We start from the raw sequence: 12,334 nt of genomic DNA, 5'->3' as shown, positions 1-12,334 counted from the left end.
AATTTTCTTTGCGACTTCGTGCCGTAAAACATGATAGCTTATATAACGTAATATATTTTGAAACTACATTAGAAAATATTGCGTGTAATTTTAAAAAGAGGAACTATTGTAAATACTCAGTTAATTTTGAAAGGTATTAAAAGGCCCATCATGACCAACCAAACATAATTTTTAATATGTTTTACACAAATTTATTATTTCTTCTCAAAATATTTATTTTTCTTTCTTAATATTCCAAAATTCACAATAAAAATATTTTCATTTTATAAAAAAAAAATCTTAAAGCTAATTTTTTCTTTAAAAGCTGCAGTCTTCACAAATGTTAAAAAATGCCGCTCTTATTCATCATCCTCTTCTTCGACATGAGCTGGTTTACGTCTCGATTGACCACGTGTACGTTGAGGCTTCTTCTTTTCCTTGGGTTTGGGATTTTCCAACTCCTCCAATTCGGCATCAGTCAAACGGTCCTTGTACCAATCGGCACTGCAAAAAAGGAAAAAGGATTAATATTTTCCATTACAAAGTAACTTTTCTCACTGTCTTACCATTCTGGCACCAAACGAGCCCATTCACAATGTTTCTTGGTATCATCGAACACTTGACCCAATTTACAGCCATTACGACGTGGTGTATCACCATTTACACAGACATAGAAAAATTGACAATCATCGGGATCAGCATAGCGAGGATGTGTCACAGCAATGGTTTCATTGACAGCTGGACATTCAAATTCAAAGATATCTTCCGACTTGCAACCGCTGACACCAACCTCATCGGGCCAGGTGCAGATGCCAGTCTTGGGATTGAATACCAAACCAGCTGGGCAGGTGATCATATTGAATTGGCCATCAACGCAGTAGTAGAATTTATCACAAATGCCAGGTTTCTCATGGCCGAAATAGCCATTCTTGCGTGGGCAATGTTGGGTGGGTTGTGGGGGTTCTGCAAAACAACAAATATTTAAATGTTGAAAATAATGTAATAATCATGAACAAATATGATAATTAATGCTGACTAAATTGGAGATTGATGTATATGTTAATATTAAGAACCCACATCATTTTCTGTGGCTGTAATTTGGCAAGGCGTAGTAAAGTGGCTATAGTACCTTACTACAGTCTGATTTGTCACGGATTCGAATCCCAGTGGAGCTGGAACAATTACTTCAAAATTGTAATCGATATTGTTTTAAATAGGCGTCTATCCCCTTCTAGAAGCCCTCTGAAGTACTAATAAACCAATAATAGAAATGAAAGGAGATAGCGCGGCCCAGAAGAAAATCACAACACTAAATAAACAAACATCGCAACCATTGAAAAAATTCCAAGAGGCGTTGTTTCTATGCAACAATAGATGCCAGCCCCATTATCAACGACAAGCTACAGCAAATCAATCAACTACTTAACTGGAGTAAAAGCAATTGATAACAAAGCTAACGCAAGAAATAATCGAGTTCGATAACGAAGCTTTATGGACAGGAGAAACGAGACATGAATTTAGTTGCGAATTAATGGTTAATAGGGGATTAAAAGATTTCGTCTCCAGATTCACCTCAGTGGATGATCGAATTGCTATAATCTGTATAAAAGCGAAGTTCTTCTACATTAGTCTCATTTGCGACCATGTTCCGACGGAAGACAAAGATTAACAGACGAAAGACATATTCTACAAGCACATAGAAACAGCATATGATCGCTACCCTGGCCAAGACATTAAAATTCTGCTAGGAGATTTTAATGCAAACACCGGAAGGGAAAATATTTTTTGCCCCACCATCGAAAAATTCAGCCTCCACGAAGAAGGCAGCAAAAAACATGGTAATTCAAGCATCTCGATATACACAAAGCCATATGGCTTTCTCTCGATCAAACATCTGAAAAAAATTGATCATTTAGTGATAGGCGGATGACATTCAGCCAGTTTTTAAGACGTTCGATCGATCCGAGCAACGAGTATCGATCCGAGGAACGAGTATCGATTCGAACCATTACCTTGTAACAAGGTTCGCACTCGTCTTAATGTAGCAGCAAAGGTGCGATATACCACAACTCGATGTAGACAAGCTGCAAACACAACTTCGCCGAATTTAATTCTACTCATGTGAAAAACGCCCTAAACAACCCTGTACGATGAACATGATTCAGAATGAAGTCCGGAAATTTTACAACCGTATAGCTGAAGGCTTCAGTGCAGTCACATCATCCTGTAGAGATGAAGAAGGAAGCCTGGTGACAGATACAGACAGCGTGTTGAGGATCTGGAAGGAGCTTTTTGAAAAGCTTCTGGTATCAAATGGTGGCGGTGAAGAAGAGACCCCAGAACCAATAAGAGATGGCAGTATATAGTGTATACCACCTAGCCAAGATAAGGTAATAAATCCACCATTGACCACATCCTGGAAAAGAATAAACTCTCGAATAAAGCCGCATTTGACGGCCCAATCCGCTCAAAGTTGTTTACAGCCATATCTGCGTACTGCATTCCTAGAGATGGTATTTTCCGGGTATTTACCCGGTAAATACCCAAGGGGTGGGTAAATACCGGGTAAATACCCATTTGCGGGTATTTATTTGGGTATTTACTATGTTAAATCGGTAATACAACATCTTACACCCTATTTACGGGTTTCTGCTATCAAATCGATTTAGAATGTATAGTTTTACGATACTATAAAGACGTGGGTAAATACTTGGGTAAATACCCGAGTTTTTAACCCAAAAATTGGGTATGAACTCATTAACTGCCGAACCACTTGACATAGGCGGCCAAAATTTTGCATACATGTTTTTAATGCCAAAGCAAATATAGAAATCCAAAAATGGGGTCTCTGGGTCCAAGTTTTGATATAGCCCCCATATAACCGTATCTCCCGATTTAAGGTATTTTTTGTCTATTAAACACATTTTACAACCAAATTGGTTGTACTTTGGCACAGAGTGTTCTTTTTGGTTACCAAATGTCCATGCAAAAATTTATGTATGTAGGTCCACGTTTACTGGTAGCCCCCATACAAAGGTACCCCTATTTTGAGTATTTACCCAAAAATTGGGTATAAACTCATTAACTGCCGAACCACTTGACATAGGCGGCCAAAATTTTGCATACATTTTTTTAATGCCAAAGCAAATATAGAAATCCAAAAATGGGGTCCCTGGGTCCAAGTTTTGATATAGCCCCCATATAACCGTATCTCCCGATTTAAGGTATTTTTTGTCTATTAAACACATTTTACAACCAAATTGGCTGTACTTTGGCACAGAGTGTTCTTTTTGGTTACCAAATGTCCATGCAAAAATTTATGTATGTAGGTCCACGTTTACTGGTAGCCCCCATACAAAGGTACCCCTATTTTGAGTATTTACCCAAAAATTGGTTATAAACTCATTAACTGCCGAACCACTTGACATAGGCGGCCAAAATTTGGCTCAGATGGTTTTTATATCAACACAAATACTGATATGGGAAATGGGGTCCCTGGGTCCAAGTTTTCATATAGCCCTCATATAACCATACCTCCCGATTTTTGGTAATTTCCTGGCTGGAATTTGGCACAGAGAGTTCTCTATCAACTATCCATTTGGATTTCTATGTTTGCTTTGACATTAAAAACATGTATGCAAAATTTTGGCCGCCTATGTCAAGTGGTTCGGCAGTTAATGAGTTTATACCCAATTTTTGGGTAAATACTCAAAATAGGGGTACCTTTGTATGGGGGCTACCAATAAACGTGGAACTACATACATAAATTTTTGCATGGACATTTGGTAACCAAAAAGAACACTCTGTGCCAAAGTACAGCCAATTTGGTTGTAAAATGTGTTTAATAGACAAAAAATACCTTAAATCGGGAGATATGGTTATATGGGGGCTATATCAAAACTTGGACCCAGGGACCCCATTTTGGATTTCTATATTTGCTTTGGCATTAAAAACATGTATGCAAAATTTTGGCCGCTTATGTCAAGTGGCTCGGCAGTTAAGGAGTTTATACCCAATTTTTGGGTAAAAACTCGGGTATTTACCCACGTCTTTAAAGTATAGTAAAACTATCCATTCTATATCGATTTGATAGAAAAAAAACCGGAAATAGGGTGTAAGATGTTGTATTACCTATTCAATATAGTAAATACCCAAATAAATACCCACAAATGGGTATTTACCCAATTTACCGGGTATTTACCCAATTTACCGGGTATTTACCCACTGCCCATCTCTATGCATTCCGACAAATTAATGAGGATTACTATAACAAGCACAAGGTCAGCCCATCGCAGTAATGTTCAGACAAGGTGATAGCCTCTTGTGTGACCTTTTAACATCCTGCTGGAAAAGGTCATACGAAAGGGAAAGGTTAAAAGAAAAGACACTATGTACACCAAACAACATATGTTACTCGCCTACGTCGATGACATGATTGGTCAAACGTTGCAAGCGATACCAGCCACTTTTGAACAAATTGAGAAGGAGTCTGCATGAGTGGGTATGACCGTAAATGGCGAGAAGATCAAGCTGATGGTATGAACGAGCAAGACGTTGGGTAGACTCGGACCAATTGTGGGACTTGATACCACCATAAATAAAATGCGGCAGTGAAGATGTTAAAAAATTATATTTTGAAGCTCTATCAACAGCGTTGTTTTTCAAGAAATCAGATGGATCTTTATTTAATTAGGAACGAAGGATTTTTGAGACATATTTTTCAAAACAATTACTCAACAGTTTGCCTATTTAGTTAAAAAAGCCAATGTTTCTGATGTTATCTATAAAAAATATTCCAGACAGTAAATCGCATTGACAAAAATAAAAATTTCTAATAATCGATGAACTAATAATTTTTAAAATTCCTTTAAAAATTCTAAAGCCCTAACAATTTTTTAATATAAATCCACTCCTCAGTTGGTCCCTGAACAATATTTTTAAAATGTCTACGATTATGATCATCCATAAGTGTCGCCTAATCTTCCCATTTCGGTCTCTTATTACACTAAGGAGACTCATTCGTTTCAAGTGGCTAAAATTTACAAAGTTACCACAACACTCTATTTTCTTCTTGAAAATCCAGTCAACACCAACAACTTCACTCATTGTTTGGTCTGTAATTCAAGTATACTTCCTTTAAAGAAAGGATGTTTTTGAATCCTGTCCATGGTGTTAACATGTCATCAATAATAAACACGTACCGGCAAAACACCAAAAGACTAGACTTTTGGCTTTACACTCTTGAGTCAGGTCGGGATTGTTTATCCTTATGTTGCAACAATTTCAAACCATTCCTTCCTTTAGAGGAACAAACGTACAGGAACACTGGTCCTGTAAAACAAACTCTGAATGTAGTCTAAACGATTTTTTTTTTCAAAATTTTACAAAGTCAAACAGTTAACCACTGGTGTTGCTGGTGGCTATCCACTCTTTTTTGTTGCTATAGACTGGTTTTCTCTGAAACGGATGCAGACTAAGCAGTGCACCGAGAGCTTTAACGTGTATTGAAAGACTGGCTTATTGCAAACTCACACATAGGAGTATAGCCTCCGGAACCACATAAAAGTAACTAAGCTTTCAGTCCCACCAAAAAAAAAAAATGAAACAAAACTCTTCTCTCCCTCAGAGCCTTGTTTACTAATATGTGTGCGTGAGTGTATTTGTTTGTCTATGAGTATGCGTGTGTATCTAAAAGTGTTGAGTATGTAATATTGTTATGTCAAAGTCTATTTGCTGACCTATAGAACATGTCTAATGCATATTTCGGCCAAAAAGTGTAACAACCTTTAGAAGCCGTATTTGTTGGAATTTTACAAAACAACAACGACAGAAAGAACAAAAACACCATCTAAACATGAAAGGCGATCGTTCAATGCTTCACTGTGTATACGAAAGAGCTTTATACGAAATTGCTATTACAAACTCTACGTCGGTTGTCCTTGTTGCTGTTTATACACACATACGCACATTCCGAGAAACTCACGTGCTATACAACACATCCTACATCCTTTGACCAGCCAACCAAACAACCAACCATCCATAGTGTGTGTGCTAAATATGAGAAATGTGCGTAAGTGTCGTTCAAAATCGTTTGCTGTGACAAAAATACGACAATGAGTTTATGTGTGCGTGTGTGTGTGGGCGCGTGGATGCCATCATTGCAGGACTCCTTCAGCAGACGACGTTACATCCTTGATGTTGTTCTCCACTCAAAATGGTTGCTGTTTCTATTATGTTATCAACATTGATTGGCAGACAGTGTTTGTATGCACGCACTTCTTCTTTTCTCGTTTTTGTAAAATATAATTTTTAGAAGTTCAGGCATTTGAGGGCTTTTAAGGCACGTCAAACAACATAAAGTGATTCTAAAGTGGCAGAGGTACTACGTACAATAAAGTCATAACGTTTGAAAGCAACCAGACCGAATCTTTAAATGTTGTAGTTTGGAGAGAAAATTTACGGTTTAAATGTGGAAATTTGAACGTGGTGAAATAAGCTGTTAGGGATTAATTTTTAGGTGAGATAATTTCAGGGTGTAGTGTTTGGGCTTTAAATAACTTATTTTCAGGGTTAACAAGGGCATGGATTTTTTTAAATTATTAACGACATGGATTTTTTGAAAAATTTTTTTCCTTAAAAATGTTTTTAATAATTTTTAAAGGAGTCGATTTTTGAAAAATAATTTTTTATGAACTATCAAAGGCGTGTAGTTTTTAAAGATAATTTTTTAAGGAATATCAAAGGTGTGGATTTTTCAAAAATAATTTTTTAAGAACTATCAAAGGCGTGGAGTTTTTAAAAAATTTTTTAGAGCTATCAAAGGCGTGGAGTTTTAAAAAATATTTTTAAGAACTATAAAAGGCGTGGAGTATTTAAAAATATTTTTTTTTGAACTATCAAAGTGGTGGAGTTTTTAAAATAATTTTTTTATGAACTAGCAGAGGAGTGGATTTCTTTTTAAATAATTTTTTTATGAACTAGCAGAGGCGTGGATTTTTTAAAATAATTTTTTTATGAACTAGCAGAGGCGTGGATTTTTTTAAAATAATTTTTTTATGAACTAGCAGAGGCGTGGATTTTTTTAAAATATATTTTTTGTAGCGTGGATTTTTTTTTTGTGGCGTGGATTTTTTTTTAAATAATTTTTTATGAACTAGCAGAGGCGTGGATTTTTTTAAAATAATTTTTTTATGAACTAGCAGAGGCGTGGATTTTTTTAAAATAATTTTTTATGAACTAGCAGAGGCGTGGATTTTTTTAAAATATTTTTTTTTATGAACTAGCAGAGGCGTGGATTTTTTTAAAATAATTTTTGAAGACTAAAGAGGCGTGGATTTTTTTAAAATAATTTTTTTATGAACTAGCAAAGTTGATGCTGCATCTGTATATATTTCGATTAAACATATCCTCTTAATATTAATTTAAATATTTTATCTCCCATTTTTCTATTGTGTTTTCTTAAAGCAATTTTACTTCAAACTTTTCCCGCTATCTTTTGTATAACAAATTCATTATACCTCTCAATTGTTTTTTTGCAGCCCAATTCACTTTCCACCCACCGTCTGTTCATTTAATTCCCCACTCCCGAAAATAATTTAATAAAAAGTAATTGGCTTATTTAAGTTTCAATTAATATTGTAACTTTTCATGCTGTCAACCTTTACGATTAAATTCTTAATTAGCTTAACTAGGCAGACAAATAACTTTGTCGTTGTCATCCCCTCCCCTTCCCATCCCACTACACCGATTTGAGAGTCATTACCTCCATTCAGCTACGAAATGAATACATTCCGCCCAAAAAAAAACACACACGCACACAAAAACAAAGACGATACGAACAAAACTTCATTAATATCTTAATGTCCTTTTTATCAGGACATATAAACTTGAACAAAGCCAAAATTAAAATGGACACTTTGAATAGTTTTTGTGGTCTATAGGCATCAACGGAGGTATCTCACACACACACTAAGAGGGCGCTGAAGTGGGGAGATAAATATCTTATGTTGTATGAAAATAAGGATAAAAAGGATTTCCGTAGAATTTAATTGCCAGGGTGGATATAATTTAAGCAGTCAATAAGTCAATTAAAAGAATGCTTTCAGCAACATTTCTTATGTCGTTGAAAGCCTTAAGTCTTATGGCTTACATTTAAAATCCTTTATCCATGATAGATAATCTCACAAAGAGTACTTACGTAATTCAGGACGTTTCGAGCAGTCAATATTATAGGGCAAATCACATTTCTCCTCATGGCTGCTGTAGTCATTGAAGACCATACCATCGGCACATAATTTCTCGGTAGGTACACCATCACTGTGTCGGGAGTCACCGGAAGTTGGGAAATAGATGAGAAGAGCAAGAAAAAAAAATAAATCATTATAAATTGAGTTGTTAAACATATAGGATATACGATATATTAGGGTGGGCATACATAATTTCAGATATATCAAGTTTTTTAATTTGAGGTAGAGAATGGGAATTTTTAAAATGGATTTTTAAAATTTTTTTCAGGGACTATCAGAGGCGTAGATTTATTTAAAATATTACCTCAGGAACTGTCAGAGGCGTAGATTTATTTAAAATATTTTTCAAAGACTATCAGAGGCGTGGATTTATTTAAAATATTTTTTCAAGAACCTATGCAAGGCGTGGATTTATTTAAAATATTTTTTCAAGAACCTATGCAAGGCGTGGATTTATTTAAAATATTTTTCAAGGCCTATAGAGGCGTGGATTTATTTAAAATATTTTTCAAAGACTATCAGAGGCGTGGATTTTTAAAGTAGAATTTTTCAAAGACTATCAGAGGCGTGGATTTTTAATGTAGAATTTTTCAAAGACTATCAGAGGCGTGGACTTTTAAAATAGAATTTTTCAAAGACTATCAGAGGCGTGGATTTATTTAAAATATTTTTCAAAGACTATCAGAGGCGTGGATTTATTTAAAATATTTTTCAAAGACTATCAGAGGCGTGGATTTATTTAAAATATTTTTCAAAGAATATCAGAGGCGTTTTTAAACATATATTTTTTAAAGAATAGCAGAGGCGTTTTTAAACATATATTTTTTAAAGAATAGCAGAGGCGTAGATTTTTAAAAAAATATTTTTTAAAAGCGAAAATTTTTTAAAAATATTTTTTCAAAGGCGAAGATTTTTTAAAAATATTTTTTCAAAGGCGAAGATTTTTTAAAAATATTTTTTCAAAGGCGTAGATTTTTTTAAATATTTTTTTTCTGATTATTTAAAAAATGCTTCTTCAAAGACTACCAAAAGCGTAGATTATTTAAAAAATACTTTTCAGCGACTATCAGGTCATAGTCAAACATATCTGTGTCCGGTAAATCCTTATGTGTAAGCCAAATTTATATAATTTTCAACCTAATATATAATACCCGGATATAGACTTACTATTTCATGTTTTCGAAATAACTCTTCGGAAAAATAGAACACTTAGCATTACTGTAAGAAGTTGTTTGTTTATTCTCCCTATTTCAATGGCAGGTGATAAGTACTTATCCATTAACCTAGTACCCACACTCTGCCTTCCCATCCTCTCCGCCTACATATTACAAACTGGAAAAAATAACCGCAACAACAACAACAACGGTAAACATATCCAATGTGTAACCATTGATGATGTGGCCCAAAGGGCTTTAAGATAAATGAAGATTCAAAAGGTAATATAACATTTAATTGAGTGTTTCTCTTATTTAGGATTTGCCACAAGGGGAATATCCTTAATGTGTTTTGTTTTTTTCTGTTGTCCTCAAAGTAAACCCCATTACTACTGCATTCTTTTTCTGGTTCTCTCGAGATAATTTCGTGGATGATTTGTATTTGTATTGGTGTTCTGTGTGTGTGAATATGTGTCTGTGTTTGCGTGTACATTTCTAATGATTGGTTTGGTACTTTGGCATGTCACAGGACATTAAGGAGTGTTTTGGGACACCAATTGCGCTGCAGTGGCAGTAGTAGTGATTCCTTCTTCCGTAACCAATAATTCACATAGAAAACAAACACACACTCCAACAGCAGTAGCAGTAATGGTTCGCATCGAGGGAATTCTCCTTGCAATATGTTTACCTCACTCACTTCAAATGGTGTGTGGAAGGATGTAGAAGAGGTGTTTATGGCAGTAATCTAAATCGAAATTTAGTGTACGGATGTATTTTTTGGGTGCTAATGTTAGTGTTAAAATAATTATTTATATCAAGTGTCGCCCACACACACATTTATATAATTGATATTAAATTGTGGCGGTGTCAAATGTCATATGGTGTGTGTGTGTGGGGAATTCAAAATTGGGATTGGAATTTATTTACTTGAGTATAGCAGTTTGGAGAATTCAAAAGAGATTTATTGCAAAGTAAAATTGGATATATAAAGTGTTTGGAGTTTTCAATTGACGTCAATGGCAAGAATATTCCATAAACGACTAGGAAATAAAATGAATTATGAAGAATCCGAGCAATTGAAGAAATTTGGACTGCTAAAATTTTTGGACTATTAAAAGTAATATTTCAAGGACTATCAGAGGCGTGGAGTTTTTAAAATATTTTAAGGGACTATCAGAGGCCTGGATTATTATCTCTAAAATTCATGGACGGTAAACCATATATTTATTATGTCTGCAAAATAATATCTTAGATAATGGTGGATCTGTAACAATATAATCTGTGAGATATTGAACGGTTAAGGGCATTTTATTTAAACCCGTCAACATCATTATCAAAATGATAAATCGATGGAGAACATTTTATCTGCGATGGTTTCCAAGAACATTATATTGGAACAACTTCTGGTTGCAAAGCTTACAATGACATCTCCCAGGCAGAAATTAGCCACAGACCAATGTCTTCGCCATTGAAAACTTGACCTTTCCCATATTTGCCATGAAAAGTCGACCATAGATGACATTGCTTACCATGAAACCTAGAAAACGTTTCTGTTTTGAGGTAGAATGTGAATTATTATTCAAAGATTTCGTTTTCATAAATTTAAAACCAAGGAAGAAGTTGTGCATTCACCAGGAATCCGGAATGTCAATCTACAGTCACTTCGGCGATAAGATTTTCCAAATATATTCTTAATATAAGGGGCCATGTCAAAAGTTGGAACTACGTTGAAAATCTTCTGAAACTTCGGTGGGGAAACTTGTCTAAACTTTCAAACTGAAGAGAGTCGATATAATGAGCAATACAAAACCATGCACCGATATAGATAAGAACTTGCCACTGACGGAAATTGCTACAATTTTTACAATCAATTCGGTTAGAAACCCTGCCGAAAATTCTTCAACTTCCGAAATTGAATATCAAGAACTAACCGAGGCGTAAATTTTTTAAATATTTTTTATAAAGTGCTATCCAGCGTGCTGTGTGACTGAAGCCAATGATCAATGACATTACTGAACCATACCAATACGGCTTCAAACCTGGCAAATCAATTATTGACAGATTTTAACTCTGCGCCAAATCCTGGAAAAGACCCACGAAAAACACATCGTCACATTCCTTCTATTCGTCGACTATAAAGCCGCATTCGACAGCCCTATCCGTTCAGAGGTGTTTAAAGCCATGTCTGCGTTCGGAATTCCTGCAAAATGAATACGGCTATACAGGATAACTCTGAGTGGCACAAGGTAAACAGTTAAGTCGGAAAGGACCTCTCGCGGCCCTTCAATACCGAACGAGGAAAGGAAAAGGTCATACGAGACACAAAGGAGAACATAAATGCCGATGACATCGATATAATGGGTCGAACATTGCGAGCGGTAACAGCCACATTTAAACAAATTGAGAAGGAGTCTATTTCAATAGGTACTTACACACAATGATAGTATTTATCACATTGTTTGGAGTCAGGGAAGAAACCATCAGATTCGGGACATTCTTCGGTGGGTTCGTAATCATCTTGAGAGGCTGGTGGTTCGGTGGTACGTTTGGGGAAATGACGTTGAGATTTTGGATAGCTGGGACCGGCCTTGAAACCAGGACGCTGGGCCAATGTACAGCCTATAAATAAAGCAAATAAGAAAATTGGGATTAAAATCAAAAATATTTAGAAAATAGTTTAAAACTAAATAAACCAAAGTTACAATGGGTTGGTAAATGAATATCAACGCTTGTTAAGATTTGTAACTTTGTATATATATGTATATATTGAAAATTTAAAAGTAAAAAAATATTTTGCAACATTTTTGTTGTTGTTTTTTGTGATTAAAGAAAAGTATTTATTTTTGATGGACCTGATTCCGAAAATTCCAACAGCATTAGAAAGAATACATGTCTGATTCTCGTATGAATTGATTATTGAATGTAGGTTCGAATTAAAAACAATAAATATATTTT

At 35.0% G+C, this 12,334-nt stretch overlaps 1 protein-coding gene across 1 annotated transcript; it reads right to left on the bottom strand.

Moving 5' to 3' along the window:
* Positions 1 to 273: 273 nt before the first annotated feature.
* LOC133321642 (protein obstructor-E-like) lies at positions 274 to 12,014 on the bottom strand (the record flags this gene model as incomplete). The annotated part of the gene is made up of 4 exons (XM_061530725.1): positions 274 to 483; positions 546 to 942; positions 8,177 to 8,295; positions 11,812 to 12,014. Coding segments are annotated over 4 exons (864 nt in total), but the record flags the coding sequence as incomplete, so codon positions are not given.
* Between the last annotated feature and the right edge of the window lie 320 nt (positions 12,015 to 12,334).

The sequence above is a fragment of the Musca vetustissima genome, unplaced genomic scaffold (assembly GCF_032173495.1).
Source record: "Musca vetustissima isolate MV318-11 ecotype Yass unplaced genomic scaffold, APGP_CSIRO_Mvet_v1 utg181130, whole genome shotgun sequence".
Taxonomy (NCBI): Eukaryota; Metazoa; Arthropoda; class Insecta; order Diptera; family Muscidae; genus Musca; species Musca vetustissima.
The sequence above is the reverse complement of the archived record's forward strand: the minus strand, read 5'-3'. Positions and strand labels throughout refer to the sequence as shown.